Source organism: Bos grunniens, chromosome 21 (assembly GCF_055505025.1).
Source record: "Bos grunniens cultivar Pamir isolate PY7600 chromosome 21, Bosgru_T2T1.0, whole genome shotgun sequence".
NCBI lineage: Eukaryota > Metazoa > Chordata > Mammalia > Artiodactyla > Bovidae > Bos > Bos grunniens.
Genome location: NC_141185.1, coordinates 56,032,204 through 56,052,419, shown reverse-complemented (window position 1 = coordinate 56,052,419; position 20,216 = coordinate 56,032,204). Strand labels below are relative to the sequence as shown.

Below are 20,216 nucleotides of genomic sequence, written 5' to 3'. Positions count from 1 at the left end.
TCTGGACTGGCGGGGTTTGTCACATTAGCATTTAAGCTCCCGCACAAACCTGCTTGCAAAATACTGCTGTCCTGTGGCCCCAGGGAGGCCACTGGCTGTGCCCCTCTTAACACCTGGCTCGGCATTTGCACCTTGCTGCATCGTGCTTGAAATGCATGTGGTGTCTCACACACACACACACACACACACACACAGTGCTTGTGATGGAAGCAGAATGGCAGATTGCTTTGTAATGAGGCTAGGGGGTTGTCAGGCTGTATACCTGATGCCCCAAAGTCTCTACACAGAGAACTGCAGGCAGCAAATACTATAGGCTATGTAGGTTGCTTTATGTCAAAGGTGTAGATAAATATATATATTTTCTATGTAAATAATCCTTTCACAAATCATGTTTTTGATGAATACTAGGCAAGAAAAGAGCTTCCCTGGGCTTCCCTGGTGGCTCAGACAGTGAAGAATCTGCCTGCAATGCTGGAGACCTTGGTTTGATCTCTGGGTTGGGAAGATCCCCTGGAGGAGGGCATGGCAACCCACTCCAGTCTTCTTGCCTGGAAAATTTCATGGACAGAGGAGCCTGGCGGGCTACAGTCCATGGGGTCGCAAAGAGCTGGACACAATTGAGAGACTAATGCTTTCTTTCTTCAAGAAAAGAGCAAGTTGCTGTTCCTAAGAAATTCTTACTTGAAGGTGAACTTCTGTTTTCACTATTTTGCAAACTTCTTGAGGCGTTTTGTGTGCTGGGGGCAAAGAGACCCCACATGTGTCTTTGACATGGTCTCTATGCAGGTACGGCTTACGGCCTGTGGGAAGCATGTTTAGAGACTATGATTCTTCAGCGCCGTATTTATGATTTGGGGGTGGTGGTGGTTTGACTGGTTTCTCACAGACAGTTTCAAATATTTATTTTCAAAAGAAGGACATCAGAGGATACAAGGCATTTGGGAAAAAGTTCAAAATAGTGGAGAAATAAATGCATAGAGCATCAGTAGTTGTAAAACAATATTGTTCCTTGTGGCATCATAAACTCTCAGCGTGGCCTGATCAATGCTGCATGCTTCATAGAGAAGGTCTGACACTGGAGACCGAAAGGCTTGCTCAGCAGTTTCCTGGGGGCCCCCAGTGACCGTCTACCATCCCAGAGGTAAAAGCCTAGGGTTACAGCTCCCAATGGATGTAAATCCTTGTGATGGAAACAATACTCATTTGTCCAAGTCCTTGTCATATGAGAGAGGCGTAGCCTGTTTAACTCCTTTTTGTTGATTCTTTTTCTTAAAATTTATTTATTTGGCTGTGCTGGGTCTTAGTTGTGGCACACAGGATGTTTTAGCTGGGGCATGTGGGCTCTAGTTTCCCTGCCAGGGATTGACCCCGTCCCCCTGCACTGAGAGCATGGAGTTTTGGCCACTGGACCACGAGGGAAGTCCCTCTCTGTTGATTCTTTTCACCAGCAGCCCTTTTTGCTGAGAGCCTGCTGCCTGGGCTGATTGAATGCCTCGTCTCACTTCATCCTCCCTGGCCTGTGAGGCACAGATCTTGTTCTCAGCCCATTTTCTTTATGAGTACACTGAGGCCTCAGGAGATTGACCGACTTGCCTGTGATCACGCAGGTAGAAAGTGGCCCAGCCTGGGTTCTGATTCACTGGGCGGCCCATGGGGCAGTGCACACGGTGGTGCCAGGCTGTGACGCCTGTGCTTGGAGCAGTGACCTGCCGACACAGCAGGGCTGGGGCGAGGGTGAGGGGCTGGGGGTTGAGGGGACGAGGTGCCTCAGGCCTGGCCCAGGGCGTGGCTGAGCTCCATCCACAGTGAACATTCTGATCTTTGGCTCGTCGTGGGTTTTCTTTGCCTTACTTTGCCTTTTGAAAATCTTGTGTTTGGGTGTTATGGATCCTGATCCCTGGGCTTTATAGCCCTCAGGGCACATCTTTGCTTTGTGGGTGAGAACCAACGAGGGATGCTGAGGTCAGGATCCCGCCCGAGGTCCCATGGCCAGAGTGAAGGAGCTGGATGGGGTTTTGCCAGGTCTCCTGGGAGCTGGGCTGGGGGTGGCAGCGTGGCTGACTTCAGTGGGCATCGCCCTAGTCTCAGGCATGTGCTTCCCCTCGTCCAGGTCTGGGAAGAGACTGAAGAAGACCCGCAAGTATGACATCATCACCACTCCCGCCGAGCGAGTGGAAATGGCCCCGCTGAACGAAGAGGATGATGAGGACGAGGACTCCACAGTATTTGACATCAAATACAGGTACTGGGGGGCTTCCCTGGTGGCTTGGTGGTGAAAGAATCCACCTGCCAAGCAAGAGATGCAAATTTGATCCCGGGGTCGGGAAGATCCCCTGGAGAGGGAAATGGCAACCCACTCCAGTATTCTTGCCTGGGAAATCCCATGGACAGAGGAGCCTTGGGGGCCACAGTCCACAGGGTCACAAAGAGGGGGACATGACTGAGTGACTAAACGACAACAACAGAGGCTGGGTGGGGACAGCGGCTTCCTCCTGCGCTCACAGACTCAGGAAGGTGGGGAGGTCCACCTTGGAAGACACTGAGTGGCCAGGAGTATAATCTTGTTTTTTGGCTGTCTTTGACCTTGGGTGTTCTGCTTACGTGGGGAGAAGTGCTCTGATCCCTTCTGGGAATGCACAGCACCCAGGAAGCCAGCAGGGAAATGGGTGTTCTCAGCTCTTTCCAGATGCTGACACTTTAAAGTGAAAGTGAAAGTGTTATCCGCTCAGTCGTGTCCAACTCTTTGCAACCCCATGGACTGTAGCCCACCAGGCTCCTCTGTCCATGGGATTCTCCAGGGAAGAATCCTGGAGTGGGTTGCCGTTTCCTTCTCTGGGGGATCTTCCTGACCCAGGGGTTGAACCCGGGACTCCCTCATTGGGAGGAACCAGCTTTACAGGAGCAGAAGAGGGGCTGGATTTCAGACTATGAGCTTCCCAAGCACAGGCTGGCGGGGGTCTGGTGCACACAGCCTCCTGTGCCTCACGCCGTGCACGTGAATGGAAACTGCTCTTTTGGGCTTGGTTAGCTGGTAATGGAGCGTGTGGAGTGGGGGCTACTCCTTGGATGGAACTGACTGCTGAGTTCCAAAGGCTGGTGTTTTTCTTTAAGGTTGCCTATGGAAAGTCAGAATGACTGTGTGACTTCAGGATTGTCTTCTGGGTTTTGGCTCCTTTGGGGTGTACTGCTTTTGGGTCTGTGGGATTCTCAGTGTGAAAGCTGGGGTAACTGGAGTTTATTTGTTTATTTGTTTATTTATGGCTGTCTTTGGCCTACGCTGCGGCATATGGGCTCTCCAGAGTGTGGGTGTGGACTCTATAGTGGGGGCACACGGGCTCTCCATGGCTCATGGGTGAGCCATGAGCTCAATCTGGTGAGCCACTAAGCACCCAGGCTTAGTGTCTAGAATGTGTGGGCCTCGCTGCCCCGAGCCATGTGGGATCCCAGCTCCCCAACCAGTGATCAGACCTGTATCCCCTGCAGTGGAAAATGGACTCCCCACCACTAGACTGCCAGGGTGGTCCTGGTGAATGTAGTTTAGAGATGAGGGTGTGGAGACCCAGAGAGGGGCCCTGGGTTGGCCAAGGTCTCAGGTCTTAGTGGCAAAGATGAGACCCCAATGCAGGCTGGGCCCAATCTGGAGATTCCACACTCCCCCACAGGGTTCTGTAGGGAAACAGAATCAACAGGATATGTGCATACAGGAAGAGGTTTGTTACAAAGGTCCAGGTCTGAAGGCCTGGGAACCAGAAGAGCCGGTGGTGTGAGCAGTGGGAGCACAGGAGAAGACCAGTGTCTTGGCTCAACACAGGCACAGAGCAAATCTCCCCTTATCCTGACTTTTGTGCTGTTCAGGCCCTCAACAGGTTGGATGAGACCTACCCATGCTGGGGAGGGCAACCTACTTTACTGAGTTGATCCAGACAATCATTAATCTCAGCAAGAACACCCTCCTGGATATACCCAGACTACTGTTTGACCAAATATCTGAGAACCGTGTCACCCAGTCAGGTTGACCCATAAGAGTCACATCGCACACAGATTTCCCATGACTGAGAAAGTCAGTCAGTTCAGTCCCTCAGTCCTGTCTGACTCTTTGTGACCCCATGGACAGCAGCACGCCAGGCTTCCCTGTCCATCGCCAACTCCCAAAGCTTGCTCAAACTCATGTCCATTGAGTCAGTGATGCCATCCAACCATCTCATCCTCTGTCGTCCCCTTCTCCTCCTGCCTTCAATCTTTCCCAGCATCAGGGTCTTTTCCAATGATTCAGCTCTTCACATCAGATGGCCAAAGTATTGGAGCTTCAGCTTTAGCATCAGTCCTTCCAATGAATATTCAGGACTGATTTCCTTTAGGATTGACTGGTTTGATCTCTTTGCAGTCCAAGGGACTCTCAAGAGTCTTCTCCAACACCACAGTTCAAGAGCATCAGTTTTTCGGTGCTCAGCTTTTTTTATGGTCCAACTTTCACAACCATATATGACTACTGGAAAAACCATAGCTTTGATTAGATGGACCTTGTCAGTAAAGTAATGTCTCTGCTTTTTAATATGCTGTCTAGCTTGGTCATAGTCTTTCCTCCAGGGAGTGAATATAGGTCATCCATATCTCTCCTGAATTGTCCTTTTCTAGCACGACCTTGGGTGTACTTGGCTATAAATGAGTTAGATTCAAGAAAGCAGTGTTTGAGATTTTGATGAGAGCTGTGTTGACTCTGTAGATTGATTTAAAGAGAATCAGCCCTTTATACTAAGTGGACTACATCTGACAGAGAAAGACATATTATATGATATCGCTTATGTGTGGAATTAACAAATACAACAAAGTAGTGAATATAACAAAATAAAAAGAGGCAGACTCAGAGATACAGAGAACAAACTAGTGGTTACCAGTGAGGAGAGGGCAACGGGGAGGGGCAAGATAGGGGTCGGGGATTCAGAAGTACAACCCACTAGGTATAAAAGTAGCCACAGAGATACATTGCACCACACGGGGAATATAGCCAGTACTTTATAATAACCATAAATGGAGTATAACCTTTAAAAGTTTTTCCTTTAAAAATTTTGAATCATTATATTGCATACCTGTAACTTACATAATGCTGTATATCAACTATACCTCAATAAAAAAAAATAAAGAGAATCAGGCCCTTTATATTCTCTCTTCTCATCCATGAGTGTGGAATGACTTCCCATTGATTTAGGTATTTTAAGAAATGTCTTTCAAAAATTTCTCCATTAATGTATTATGAATTTTTGCTAGATATATTCCAAGGTGTTTTACAATCTGACATATATATTTTTTACTTTCAAATGCTATTTTATTTATACTCATGTCTGAAAAAAATGTACTGTTGTATTCACGTACATACTGATATTGGAAAAAGAGTTGTTAATGAATCACACATAAATTTTATGGGAAATGCACAACATTAAGACATGGGTTTGTTATATATAGAGGAACAAACCATTAACTATGATTTGCATTTTAGGTAAATAACGGCCCCCTTTGAGAAGAATCAAAACAATTACTAATATGCATCTGTACTGCAGAATACTATGTACATAAGAAGTGGTTATACTGATTTTATTGCTAAGCCATTTTATCTATCTCACATTCAAGTCACCGAAATGAAATGTGAAGACAATGCTGTCTTCATTGAGTCACAATGGAAAGGCTTGGCTGCGTCCTGCAGGCCTGCTGGGGTTATTGTACAGGAGGGAGCCCTGGATGGCTTTAGTGGATCACGGACTGTTCTGATTCTGAGCCATGGAATGGGATCTCATTTATATTTGGTGTCTGAGCTGACTCCTTGGGGGCTGCGATGGATGGAGCGATTTTTGTGGTAGCCCCAGGTCTGACTGCATAAGAAAAGCCTGAGCAAAGAACTATAATGGTCTGTCTGGACAGTCTTAACTGTAGGCTTGTTCCTGAGTATAGGTGGGAAGAGGGTCTGGATATAAGTATTACTGTCGTCTGAACACGGCTGGGTGGAAGTCGTGTCTGATGGCATGAGGAGGAGGAACATACAGAACCCACTGTCAGACCAAGAACCTTCCCAAGTGAATCTCAGTGCTTCAGACAATAGAGCAAGTTCCTTTCCTAGGAACAATTAGTGCTGTATTGGCATTGCTCCTGGCTAGGACAGTCACCAGCAAAGGCAAATGATGGTAAATGATGGGTAATTTTGCAAAGGCAAAATTAAAACTTTTTTTTTCAGTTTTCTTGCATAGCACTGTATAAGTTGAAGGAAAACATATGACATACATGTATTGGGAAATGATTGCCACAATAAGTTTAGTTGATATCTAGCACGTCACATAGTTAGAAAACCGTTTTTTCCCTTGTGATGAGAACTTCTGGGATCCACTTTCCAGGCAGCCCTGAGGTCCGTCATGCAGCAGTGTTACGTGGGGTCATTGCGTTGTGCATTACCTTCCCAGGAGGTATTCGTCTCCCACCTGGAAGCTTGAACCTTTTTTACCGCCTTCGCCCAATTCTCCCATCCCCAGGGCCCTGATTCTGATAACTGCAAATCTCATCTCCTTTTCTATGAGTTTGGTTTTTCTAAATTCCACATATAAGTGAGATCACACAATATTTGTCTTTCTCAGTCTGACTTACTTCTCTTAACGTGATACCCTCATGGTCCATCTGGGGTCTTGTAAGTGGCATGATTCCTTTCTGTTTGGTGCTGAGGAGTGTTCCATTGTGTGTGTGTATGTATACCACACTTTATTTATTCGTCTGTCAGTGGACACTTTGGCAGATGATTACATGGAACCACCTGGTAGGTGTTAAGGTAGCAGATAATACTTCTGCTGTTTGAGAATCTGAGTCTGCTCCCTGGTCTGTGGCCATGCTCTGGAGTGTGTTCTTTGGTCACTGTAGTAATGCTCCCCGCTCCGTTCTCTAAGTCACACAGCAGCAGCATGGGGCCTTTCACCCGTGGTGATTTTTAATACAGGAATCACTTAAGGCCCCCAGGCACCTCTGTGCCTCTCCTCCACCCCGATTCTGGGCAGAAAGTCGGGACCCAGCAAGTCCTTTCATATTAGTCTTTCATCCCCGATCATCTACCGTAATGGCCCCCGTGTCCCACCGGATCAGTCTCCACGCCTGCGTTTCTGCTTCTGGGGCTGCAGGCTTCTCTCTGCTGTCACTTTGGGAACAGCTTCAAAGACAAGTGCCTCTGTAAGCCGCTGCCACACTATTCATGACCTCAATCTGAGCCTCCTTTTAAAACATGTCGCCTTCTTACTTTCCATGGTGTCTAGAAATGCAGTTGATTTTTTAAAAATGGTGATTTAAAAAATATCCAGCAGCCTCATTAAACTCTTATGAATTCTAGTAGTGTAACTGTGGATTCTTTTGAGTTTTCTATGTCGATATATCACGTGAGACTAATGGGAGTGCCTCCCTTTCCCTCAAGTCCTTCATCATTTTACCCTATTTTTAAAAGCCTTTTTATACTCATTCTTGGTCTCTAAGTCCTTGTTAAATACAAGTGATGGTAATAGGCATCCTGTCTTATTCTTGATCTTAACAGCTGTGCTTTCAGTATTGACACTAACTGCACTGTTTGCTATAGCAAATACTATACAAACCGTATTGGGTTTGTAGATTTTTTCCCAAGAAGCTTCCCTCTATTCACAGTTTGCTAATGTTGATTTTATTAAATGTATTTCCTAGCTCTATTGAGAATATTATACTTCTTCCTTTAATCTGTTAAGGTGGTGAACTTATAATTATTGATTTTTTCCCCTAATATTAAATCAATTTTGCATTCCTGAGATAAAAGGAGTTTGGTCCTGGTCATGTTTTTATTCACAGTGCTACCTTCAGTTTGCTGATATTTTGCTTAGGACTTTCTTGTTTCTCTTAGAGACTGAGATTGGTTTGTAAATTTCCTATTTTGTCATGTCCTTGTCAGGCTTTGCCCAAAGAAAGGCAGTGCCAAAGGATGTTCAAACTACCGCACAATGGCACTTATCTCACACGCTAGCAAAGTAATGCTCAAAATTCTCCAAGCCAGGCTTCAACAGTATGTGAACCATGAACTTCCAGATGTTCAAGATGGTTTTAGAAAAGGCAGAGGAACCCGAGATCAAATTGCCAACATCTGTTGGATCATAGAAAAAGCAAGAGAGTTACAGAAAAACATATACTTCTGGTTTATTGACCACACCAAAGCCTTGGACTGTGTGGATCACAACAAACTATGGAAAATTCTTCAAGAGATGGGAATACCAAACCACCTGACCTGCCTCCTGAGAAATCTGTATGCAGGTCTGTATGCAGAACTGGACATGGAACAACAGACTGGTTCCAAATTGGGAAAGAAGTATGTCAAGGCTGTATTTTGTCACCCTGCTTATTTAACATATACGCAGAGTACATCATGTGAAATGCTGGGCTGGATGAAGCACAAGCTGGAATCAAGATTGCTGGGAGAAATATCAATAACCTCAGTTACGCAGATGACACCACCTTTATGGCAGAAAGCGAAGAAGAACTAAAGGGCTTCTTGATGAAAGTGAAAGAGGAGAGTGAAAAAGTTGGCTTAAAACTCAACATTCAGAAAACTGAGATCATGGCATCTGGTCCCATCACTTCATGGCAAATAGGTGGGGAAACAATGGAAACAGTGAGAGACTTTATTTTGTGGGGCTCCAAAATCACTGTAGATGGTGACTGTAGCCCTGAAATTAAAGACACTTGCTCCTTGGAAGAAAAGCTATGACCAACCTAGCCAGCATATTAAAAAGCAAAGACATTACTTTGTCGGCAAAGGTCCATCTAGTCAAAGCTATGGTGCTTCCTTTGTAGCTCAGTCAGTAAAGAATCTGCCTGCAATGCAGGAGACCCAGGTTCAATCCCTGGGTCGGGAAGAATCCTGGAAAAGGAAATGGCAACCCACTCCAGTATTCTTGCCTAGAGAATCCCATGGACAGAGGAGCTTGGCTGGCTACAGTCCATGGGGTCCCAAGGATCAGACATGACTTAGTGGTTAAACCACTTATGCCTGCATTACATGGTTTTTCCAGTAGTCATGTATGGATGTGAGAGCTGGACTATAAAGAAAGCTGAACACGAACTGTGGTGTTGGAGAAGACTCTTGAGAGTCCCTTGGACTACAAGGAGATCAAACCAGTCAATCCTAAAGGAAATCGGTCCTGAATATTCATTGGAAGGACGGATGCAGAAGCTCCAGTACTTTGGCCACCTGATGCGAAGAACTGATTCATTGGAAGAGACCCTGATGCTGGAAAAGATTGAAGGCGGGAGGAGAAGGGGACAACAGAGGATGAGATGGTTGGATGGCATCACCGACTCAGTGGACGTGAGTTAGAGCAAGCTTTGGGAGTTGGTGACGGACAGGGAAACCTGGCTTGCTGCAGTCTGTGGACACGACTCAGTGACTGAACTGAACTGTCAGGCTTTGGTAGAAGTTTTATTAGCTTCATAAAACAAATTGAGGCAGTTCCTTATTTTCCTTTTCTCTGAGATAATATCAGATTAGAATTATTTGTTTCTAAACGTTTAGTAGAATTTGCTAAAACTGTCTGGGCCCTGATGCTTTCTTTGTTTGAAGACTGGAAAACACTATTGATGTCTAATTCTTTGAATAGTTACAGGACCATTTAGTCTTTGTTTCTTCTCGGTGCAATTTTTTGGCTTTTAAAAAATACTTATTTATTTATTTGGCTGTGCCCAGTCTTGTTGGGGCATGCAGGATCTTTACTTGGGGCATGTAGGAGCTAGTTCCCTGACCAGGGACGGAACCCGGGCCCCCTGGATTGGGAGTACGGAGTCTTAGCCACTGGACCACCGGGAGGTCCTGTTCTTGGGGCAGTTTTGATGGGTTTTATTTTTCTGAGATTTTGTCCTTGTCATCCACGTTTTCAAATGTATCGTCTAAGGTTATTCACAATGTTCTCTTTTTATCATCTTTTTATTCTTTGTCCCGTGTGTAGTCATGGTCCCCTTTTCATTCTTTTTCATTGTTGTTTTTGAAGTATTTGTTTATTTGGCTCTGTCAGGTTTTAGCTGTGGCACGTGTAATCTTTATTTGCAGCACGTGGGATCTCGTTCTCTGACCAGGGATTGAACCCGGGCCCTCTGCCTTGGGAGCATGGAGTCTTAGCCACTGCACCACCAGAAAAGTCTCCCCTTTGCATTCTTAATATTGCTTGAAAGTGAAGTCGCTCAGTCGTGTCCAACTCTTCGTGACCCCATGGACTGCAGCCCACCAGGCTCCTCCGTCCATGGGATTTTCCAGGCAAGAGTACTGGAGTGGGACGCCATTGCCTTCTCCGATAATAATATTGCTTGTTTGTCTTTTCTCCTTTTTCTAGATCAGTCTTGCTGTACATTTAATTTTATCTGTACAAAGAACCAACTTTTGGTTTCTTTGATCCTTTCTATTATATTATCATTTTCGATTTCAGTTGATTTCTGCTTCTCTACCTTAAGCTTTCCTTGAGTGCATTCTGTTCTTTTTTTTTCTAACTTCTTCCATCGGCTATTCAGCTCCTCTATTTTCAGCTGCCTTGACGTTAGCATTTATTCTGTAATCTTATCTACTTCAGCTGCCTCCCTCAGGCTCTCCTTATCAGTGCCAGGCACTACCCTGCCTCCCTGTTTGTTGTGAAGGACGATGGGCTTCAAGTGGTTCCTGTGAGAAGTTGGTGCCGTTTGTGAGGATGTGCGTGAACTTGGGGCCGAGTCATCCGACAAAAGACCCCTCTAGTCCTTGGGCTCGAAGACCTTCGGTCATTGAAAAAGACAAAGACTGGGTCATAGCTTTTCTTATTACAGATGTAATGTATGCTATGGAGATTACAGATTTAAAAAAAGGAAAAATAAAATTACCTTTACTCTCACTACTTAACGATAACCACTAGAGTGTGTGTGAGTACGTACCTGTAGAATCCTTTTTTTTTTTTGACAGAAATAGGACTGTGTTACCCACATAGTTTTGGAACGGTTTTCCACCTGAATGGCATGTCACAAACCACTTTTTAGGTCAATACGTTTGAAAGAACAAGGATGTTAAGGCTGGTTTGATGTCGGCTTTAGTGCTTTTGAGACCTTCTCTGTCTACACGTGATGGTCTGCTCACCGGTCCTCATCTTTCCTGTTTAGACATAACTCAGCTAAAGTTTTTGGTTCCTGCTGGGAAACAGACTACATTTAAATCGGATGTGGCTGAATCATGACTTTAGTTGGTTTTATGAATGAGTGCAAAGAGGAAAATCGTGTTTCTGGCGCCCGGGTGGTAAGGTGGTACCCTGCCTTGTATTACGCTTGTGGCTCGGATAACATCTCACTTAGAGCCCATGAGCATCAGCCAGGCAGGAGGTGGGGTGGAGAGAAGGCACGCAGGGCAAGGCTTCCGTGGGCAGCTCTCCTCCCAGGTTCCCATGGCACCGAGATGTTACAACGTGTGAGGTTAGAACCCCAACGTCTAGGGCCAGGTGCGGGGAGGGAAAGGGGCTGCCCATGTGGTGCAGTGGTAGAGAACCCGCCTGCCAGTGCAGGAGGCTTAAGAGACACAGGTTCAACCCCAGGGTCAGGCAGATCCCCTGGAGAAGGAAATAGCTACCCACTCTCGTATTCTTGCTTGGAGAATTCCAGAGACAGAGGAGCTTGGTGGGCTACAGTCCACGGGGCTGCAAAGAGTCAGACATGATTGAGCGACTAAGCACACAAACGTGCATGTGTGGGAGGAGGGAAGAGAGTCTGCGGAAAAGAATTTCCAACTCTGTACTTAAAAAGGCTAATTGGAAGAGAGAAATGATGGCTTAGTGGAGTGCAGAGAACCCTGGGGTTTTGAAATGATTCCTTATTTCAAAAGGCATTTGCATCCTGGTTGCATGCATTTGAGCTTGGTTGGCCTAGCGTATATGGTGGCTGATGCTATGGGCCTCTGTACCTCCCCGATTTATTACTGAGGCCTTTTGTGACATCCTCTGGGCAACCCCAGGGGCAAGCGGATGCTACTCTTTCTCCATCTGGTAGGCGGCACCAGCAGCTGTGACCAGCACAGCTCAAAAGCGCTCTGCTTGGAGAACACACGGCTCTCGCCAGACTGGTTCCCTGGGGCCGGGAGGGAGGGTTCAGTTCCTCTGCGTCTTAAGTCTGGAAAAGATGTGACCCGTGGGAGTGCCGATGTGTGTTCCAGAGATGCCTGCCACCCACCTTTTCCTGGATAGGGCTACCGGAGAGAATATAATTAGAAACACACGAGATGTCCCCTGTACCTCTGGGGGCTGTGCCTAGCATCATCTTATCTTTGGAACAAAATGCGTTCAGTGGCTGTTTGCAGCCAGAGGCCCCTGGAGGCTGTGGGAGGAGAGGGAGAAAACAGATTTGATTTGGTTATCCTAGACTGAGGTCCAGGACCTGGGTCCCCACGGCCACCCTAGGGCAGTGCCAAAGCTAAGTCCCTGCTAAGCACACTCAGGGCAATGACTTCTTGAATCCTCGAGCTGGGAAAGCCCATTGGCTCGCCCCACAAGCCCTCATCTCCTGAGGATGAGGAGTGAGGCTGTTGGAGTGTCAGCGTGGGGACAGCTGCAGAGGCAGTGGGTACCCTGAGCTGCTGGGGCCTGGGAGGAATCAGAGGGGACCCGAGGACCTGCCAGCTCCCCAAGGGTGCTGGAGCATCCTGTTGTTGTTGAGTCTCTCAGTCATGTCGACTCTTTTGCAACCCTGTGGACTGTAGCCCAGCAAGCTCCTCTGCCCATGGGGTTTTCCAGGCAAGCATACTGAAGTGGGTTTCCATTTCCTTCTCCAGGGGATCGTCCTGAATCAGGAATCAAACATGTGTCTCCTGCATTGCCAGGTGGATTCCCCCAGGGCATCCTACCTGGACCTGAAGCAACCTCAGAGGCCATCCCCAAAGCAGTCTGACTAACTCTCTGCCAGCCCTCTTGCTTGCAGAATGCTGAGCTTACGTGTTATATGTAAATGAGTGTCTCCTGAGGCATTTTTGTTTCTTTGAATCGCAATACTGGCATTTTGGGGGCAGTTCTCAGCTAAGGTATTGTGCCCCTTAAAACTAGTTGAGTTTTATGTCTATGAGGAGGGAGACTATGGAAACAGGAATTTGTGTGGTGATGAAAATTTACTGCTCAGTGACTCTCTTTTTTTATTGAAGTATAGTTGATTTACAATGTGTTAGTTTCAGGTGTACAGCCAAAGTGATTCAGTTATACATATACATATATCTGTTCTATTTCAGATTCTTTCCCCTCATAGGTTATTACAAAACCTTGAGTATAGTTCCCTGTGCTGTACGGCAGATCCTTGTTGGTTATCTATTTTATATATACGTTCGTGCCCAGTTGTGTCTGACTCTTTGTGACCCCATGGACAGTAGCCCACCAGGCTCCTTTGGCTATGGAATTGTCCAGGCAAGAATACTGAAGTGGGTTGCCATTCCTTCTCCAGGGGATCTTCTGTTGACCCAGGGATCAAACCCACGTCTCTTACATCTGCTGCCCTGGCAGGTGGATTCTTCACCACTAGCACCACCTGGGAACCCCTGTTTTATATATAGCAGTGTGCATGTATTAATCCCAGACTCCTAAGTTTTCCCTCCTGTCTTTCCCTTTCGATAACCATAAGTTTGTTTTCTGTGTCTGTGGATCAGTTTCTGCTTTGTGTAGAAACTCGTTTGTGTCATTTTCTTCGATTCCACTTTTGAGTGACATCCTGTGGTATTTGTCTCTCTCTTTCTGACTTACTTCACCTCGTACGATAATCTCTAGGCCCGTCCACGTTTCAGTGAATTTGATTGATGGCCTGCTTACGTACATATACGGTTTACAGTGCTGTGTGAGAATCAGGCGTGAAAAGGGGGGAAAGGGAAGGAACACACACAGTCCTCGCCGACAGAGCTTTGGTAGAAGCTTGCCGCGCTGTTGGGTTGTTCTTTTCTGTGGTCGGCGTGGTGGGATCAAAGCAGGGGGACTGCCTGGGGCCCCTGGCACAGGGTGGTGGGGTCCTCCTGTCTGCCCGTCTCCAGAGCACTCATATGTGCAGCCCGGCCTCCCGCCTGGCTTCTCCATCATTTATTCCCATGCCTGCTGTGCTGTCCTTCTGAGGCATCCTGGTTCCCAGACAGCTGGTCCCCTGTGGAGGGCTCTTTGTACCCACAGATAAGCTTCCTGTGAAGCATGGGACAGGGACAGGTTGGGGAGTGTCTCTCCTTTTCTGGGATGGCTATAACCCAGCATCGTCATGCAGGTTAGTTACAAATCTGAAGGGAATAAACATATCTCATGGTGCCTAAACATGCCTTCACCTGGAGTCTCCAGGAAGGGTGGGGACAGGGTCAGATCGGACCCCCTTTCTGGTTGGCCTTAATGACAAAGCAAGGATGTCAGCAGTGGTTTGGCTGCTCTGGAGGAGGGAAAGGACCCAGAGAGCCCCCTTGGGAGTCTCTGCCCATCACCTTCTGTGTGTGCCCAGATCACGGTGAGTGCAGGTTCTGGGCTGAGATGGCGAGACGGCAGAAACACAGACTCTCACAAGAGGACCTGGTCACACAGGGCTCTGTGGGCCTCCAGGAGGGTCTCGTCTTGCTGGCACCCCTTCCCAGTGGAGATGAAGCTTACAAGGGGTTAGGAAGGACCGGGGAGTGAGCCTGGAGCCGATTAACGGGCAGGGGGGAGTGTGAGGGCATTGGAGGAAGAAATAATGGCATGTCGACAGGTGCAGCTTTGAGCAGATGTGGGACTAACCAGGTGGCACCAACCAGAAGGAATCCACCTGCCCATGCAGGAGACGTGAGAGATGCAGGTTCGATCCTTGGGTTGGAAAGATTCCCTGGAAGAGGGCATGGCAACCCACTTTGGTATTCTTGCCTGGAGAATCCTGTGGACAGAGGAGCTTAAGTCACAAAGAGTCGGGCACGATGGAAGTGACTTAAGCTAACCAGGTGGCCTACAGCTGTGAACCTAGGCCCCTCCCCAGGAGAGCACCCCAAAGTTCATGGCCTCAGGGAAACAGCGGGGTGAAAAGAAGAGAGTGGGGACTTTACGGCCAGCCTCCTCACCCCAATCCCCATCTTGGTTTTCCCCAGGACTTCCCAAGTCCTGGTAGCAGTGGAGTCTGAAGCACAGCTGAGCACAGCGCTCAGACTTGAGATCCAGAGCCGGTGACCTCAGGGGTGCTGGTATACGCCCCCAGAACTCCCTGTGGGCTGGATGAGCAGGTCTGTTTCCTTTGTCCGGGAGCAGCCTCCGAGGTTTAGTTCCGCTGGAGAGGGAGCCTGAGGAATCCGATGTGCTTGATTCCTCGTGGGCTCCCCTCCTCTTGATCCAGTTCTACCGGCTCTGTGTGTGTGTGTGTGTGTGTGCACACGAGGGTGTTTATTCCTATAAACACAAGGGGTATCAACAGCTGCACATGGTGTATGTGGCAGGGGACGGGGTGCAGGCAGAGAACCTATCAGAGAATCAGGGGTGGGCCCTCAGGGCATCTGGAAGATGCAGTTCAACTAAATGGCAATTTGGGGATGCCAGTGAAAGGGAATTTTCAGCGCACTGGTGGTATGTAAAGTTCACATCTCTGTGAGCGCTGACAGTCTGCTTTTTCCAGATTCAGCAGGCTCACTGGCTTGTGCTTCTGTTCACATGCATGTCTGCTCGGGGATAGCTCTTGGGAATCGGGCCCCTTTACTCTGGTCCGATTCTCATTTTAGGAAACCTTTGCTGCTCTGTCTCCAGTGTCTTGGCCCCTGCCCTTCACGCTCAACACTGAACTTGCAGCCGGATGCAGTGGAGAGCCTGATGGTGGGGTCAGGGCTGCTGGGAGTTCCTCAGGCTGCGTCTGTAGAGTGGGGGTGAGTGCCTTGGCTCTGTAGATTGTGGATGTCAGTCAATGGGAGTGAGCCGCCCACTCCCCAACCCAAAGAAGGGGGCATGTGGGTGATCTAAGCCTTCACAGTGTGGACGTGGCCATGGGGATTTATCTTTCTCTTCTCTACTCTGTTGAGTAGGGGACCCTAGTGGACAGTACGAGGATACCCCCACCTTTTTTTTTAATTGGAAATAATTTCAAAGTTAAAAAATGTTGCAAAACAAATAGAGTATAGGGAACACCCAGATACACTTTACCTAGATTTTCCTATTTTAATATTTTGCCTCATTTGCCTTATGGTGGCTCTGTGTGTTCAGGTTATTTTTTTCTGGACCATTTGAAATAAGTTGCGTGTATCATGTCCCTTCCCCCCAAAATAAAGTATGCATTTCCTAAAAATAGGATGTCCATATCTTTCAGTAATTAGCTACCTGATATTTATATTTGGGATAACATCAAAGCTGTGGTTTTTCTAGAACTCATCTACAGATGTGAGAGTTGGATCATAATGAAGGCTGAGTGCTGAAGAATTGATGCTTTCGAGTTGTGCTGCTGGAGAAGACTCTTGAGAGTCCCTTGGACAACAAGGAGATCAAACCAGTCAATCCTAAAGGAAATAAAGCCTGAATATTCATTGGAAGGACTGATGCTGAAGCTGAAGCTCCAAAATTTTGGCCACCTCACTTGAAGAGCCAACTCACTGGAAAAGACCTTGATGCTGAGAAAGATTGAAGGCAGGAGGAGAAGAGGGTGACAGAAGATGAGATGGTTGGATGGCATCACTGACTCAGTGGACATGCGTCTGAGCCAACTCTGGGAGACTGTGAAGGACAGAGAAGCCTGGCATGCTGCAGTCCATGGGGTTGAAAAGAGTCAGACACAATCTAGCAACTGAACAACAGTAATATCATGCAGAGAAGTTTGTTATTTTATAAGTTCTAATAAGTCCCTACTATTTTTTCATGTGATTTTATCATTGTTTAGCTGCTCAGTCATGTCCTACTCTTTTGCGACCCCATGGACTGTAGCCCACTAAGCTCCTCTGTTGATGGGATTTCCCAGATAAGAATACTGGAATGGTTGCCATTTCCTTCTCCAGAATATCTTCCTGACCCAGGAATTGAACCCATGTCTCCTGCACTGGCAGGTGGATTCTTTATTGCTGGGAAGCCCAGATTATATAATGTCCACATTTAAACGTTAATAGATGGACACGTCTCAGATTTTCCCTCCTTTTGTAAGTCTTTGGATGATGTCTTGAATAGATTTAGTCTTTCAGCTTTCCTTGATCATTGCACAAATATCTCTTGCACCCCCTACAATTGTCTGATGCTGTGCTTGGTGCTGGTGTTTAAAGGTGAACAAGTTCAGACAAGCATCTCATCTGCAGGGAGCTCCCAGTTTAAGCAAGAGACAGACATCAATCAGATTATTACATAAACCACAAGTCATAATCCACAAACCAGGGGCCGGCAGCTTACGGCCCCCAGACCAAACCTGGCCTACTGCCTGTTTTTTTTACGACTCCTGAGCCAAGAATGATTTTTACAGTTTTGATGGTTGAAAGAGAATCAAAAGAAGAATAACGTTTCATGACATGTAAAACTTAAATGCAGTTCAAACCCCGGCATCCACAAATAAGGTTTTATTGAAACTCAGCCATGCCAAGCATTTCTAGCAGTTAGGTCGAGCAGCTGCCACAAAAACTAAAGGACCTGAAAAGCAAAAAAATATTTAGTACTCTCCGGACTTCTAAACAGGGAGAGCTTGCTGAGTGAGTGAGTGAAGTCGCTCAGTCGTGTCCAGCTCTTTGCGACCCCATGGACTGTAGCCTACCAGGCTCCTCCGTCTGTGGGGTTTTCCAGGCAAGAATACTGGAGTGGGTTGCCAATTCCTTCTCCAAGCCCTGGTGTAAATACCCGCAGGAGTGCTAAGAAGGAGGGTTACAAGAAGAGAGGTTGTGTACAGAGGTCTGTGTGGGGACTTAGGAAAGGCTGCTGAGCTGGGAGCCGAGCGAAGGGAAGGCGTTACCTGGAGGAGTGGTTGTGCATTGCAGGCAGCACGTTCAAAGGTCCTGGAGTTGAGGAGGGTGGAGTTTTCAAAAACTGAAAAGACGGCTTTTCAGTGTGATGGGAATAGAGGTGGGGTGGCAGCTCAGGAAGTGCTGCTGGAGGGGTGCCATCCAGCAGAAGGGTGCCATCTGCCCTGCCATGGTGACAGTGATTATGTGGCCTGGGGGATGGCCGTGGTTAGGGAGGGGTGGCAGTGGGTGTGCGGCTCTGCCAGAGGCCACTGACTTGTTCTTCCTCTTCTTTTAGGTAAAACTTGTTCACCAGCGTGTCGGCGTCCTGTGGCAAGCTGGTCAGCTGAGGCTCGGGGTGTGAAAGATCTGGAAGCTGTCCCATCCGAGGTGTTGAAACCAAAACAAACATTATTTGTGCAACTCTGGCACACTCCTGTGTGTGTGTGTGTGCAACATCGGCTCTGTGTGTCACTGCAGGAGACACCACCCTCCGGACGCCCCTTTAAAATGTCACCCCTTCCTTTCTTCCCCGAGAGGGCTTTTGCCGTGCTAAGGGGTGGAAACAGGCTGTTTTTAAAAATAATTTTAAAGCAACTCTGTCGACGAAAGTGAGAGACATCAGAAGTGACCAAGGACCCAAGGGTTTCCGACAGTCCGCTCTCCTGGATCAGCGATGTTTTGGACGTGGTTTTTCTGGGCTTGCTGGAGCGCTGGCCTTTCGTTGGTGGTGGCTGTGTCCAAGTTTTAGAGCGCGGGGCGTAGAGCTGCTCAGCTCGTACAAGGTGTAAACCAGTGCTTGTGGTTCCTTTTCTTTCCTTTTCCCAAAGGGTTCAGCAGAACTGGCCATGGCTAGCTCACAAAGAATTCTGAGTATCAGGGAGAGACCTCTACCTGTGTTTGCTGTGAGTGAGTGTGTGAGTGTGTGTGTGTGTGTGTGTGTACGTGAGATAATTTCTCCATCTCCAAAGAGAAAGTGCTCACCCGTCTTCAGTTAGTAACATCCGTTGTTTCTCTGCCCCGTCACCGTTCTACGTTGGTCTTAGAAATGGAATTAAAACAACAAAAAATCACTGTGATAATTTGAATGGTGATCTGGTTGGCTGATAAAAAACCCCTGCCAGGGACTGTTGGTCCAGGCCAGGCTGGTCCAGGAGCCCACCCGGGTACAGGTGCTGAGAGCAGGCGGGCCCCTCCCGCAGGTGGGGCCGGGGGTCTGGGCGGTGGGCTGTCCCACAGCTCGAGCGCCCAACACTTGCTGGCTTCTGGAAGCGGGGCCTCGGGCTGACTTCTCGGGACGCTAGAGGCCTCCCGTCTCCCAGTGTCCTTCTGGCTAAAGTCTCCAGGCAGTGCCTTGGGGTGCGGGGGACTCTGTTCTTTCTGGAAGGATGTTTTTAAAATTTTTCTATCTCTTTCCTGGTGTTCTGCAGGGTTCCCATATTTGCCTGTGTATTGGCTGCTCCACCGCTTGGGATGAAAAACTCTAGCCTTTTCCCACTTGCCTCCTCTATTCAAATTCTTCAGTTTCCTGAGAAGGGGGCTGCCCTGCTTTGGGGTCCCCTGGCTCCCAAGCCCAGCTGGGCCTGCCAGGCTGACTCGCTGGCCTGTGGGGGACGGAGGACGATGCTTGGGGATGGCCAGCCTGAAGGTGGGGGCCCGCTGCCCCTTGGCGCCTCCCGTGACCACACTGCTTTCACTGGCCTCCCTTCTCCCTTTCTCTGCCCTGTTTGCTGGAGGGCTGGGACAGCTTTGTCTGCCATCTACTGTGTCCTCGCGGGGGGTGACTCAGTGGGCCGGGGCACCTGGGAGCTGTGTGCCCTCAGAACCTTCGAACTGGAGCCACGGCTCCCACTTGCCTTTCCATCCTCGGAGAAGCTGGTTCTTCTGCCTGACGCGTAAATGCCAGGTGCTTGCCGGGCCTGGCAGAGGCAGCCCCCAAGGATGACCTTCCAGATGCCAGGGCTCTGGCACCACAGGCTCTTAAATAAAAACCCTTCTGGCGCAAACTGTGTGCATTGCCTTGAATGTTTTCTGAGCTGGGAGTCCAGTAGGGTGCCTTCCTGTGATCAGAGAGGTGGGCCTGAGGCTGGGAGGGGCAGAGATGGGGGACCATGGGCAGGTCCCTGGTCCTGGGAGTTTAGAAAAATATCCCAGGGGCGTGGCACACTGCCCTGCTTTGTCCACTGCGCACCCCTCGCTGGTGGAGAGGCGGCAAGGTGAAGTAGGCAGGCCGGCCTTTGTGTCGACTGGAACTGGGGGGAGTGGGGTCCCGGGCAGTGGGAAGAAGGGAGGGTGGGGTGGGAGAGGAGGCAACGGGGGG

At 48.2% G+C, this 20,216-nt stretch overlaps 1 protein-coding gene across 3 annotated transcripts in view; it reads left to right on the top strand.

Moving 5' to 3' along the window:
- FAM174B (family with sequence similarity 174 member B) overlaps positions 1 to 19,902 on the top strand; it is a 40,761-nt gene extending 20,859 nt beyond the window's left edge. For 2 of the 3 annotated variants that reach the window (XM_086364765.1, XM_086364764.1), the window contains 2 exons: positions 2,111 to 2,242; positions 18,195 to 19,902. In XM_086364765.1, the coding sequence (XP_086220891.1) occupies positions 2,111 to 2,242; positions 18,195 to 18,198 (136 nt within the window). In that variant the 3' untranslated portion in view covers positions 18,199 to 19,902. The remainder of the gene's footprint in view (positions 1 to 2,110; positions 2,243 to 18,194) is intronic. The other variant, XM_086364766.1, reaches the window with a different exon arrangement.
- Positions 19,903 to 20,216: the final 314 nt, after the last annotated feature.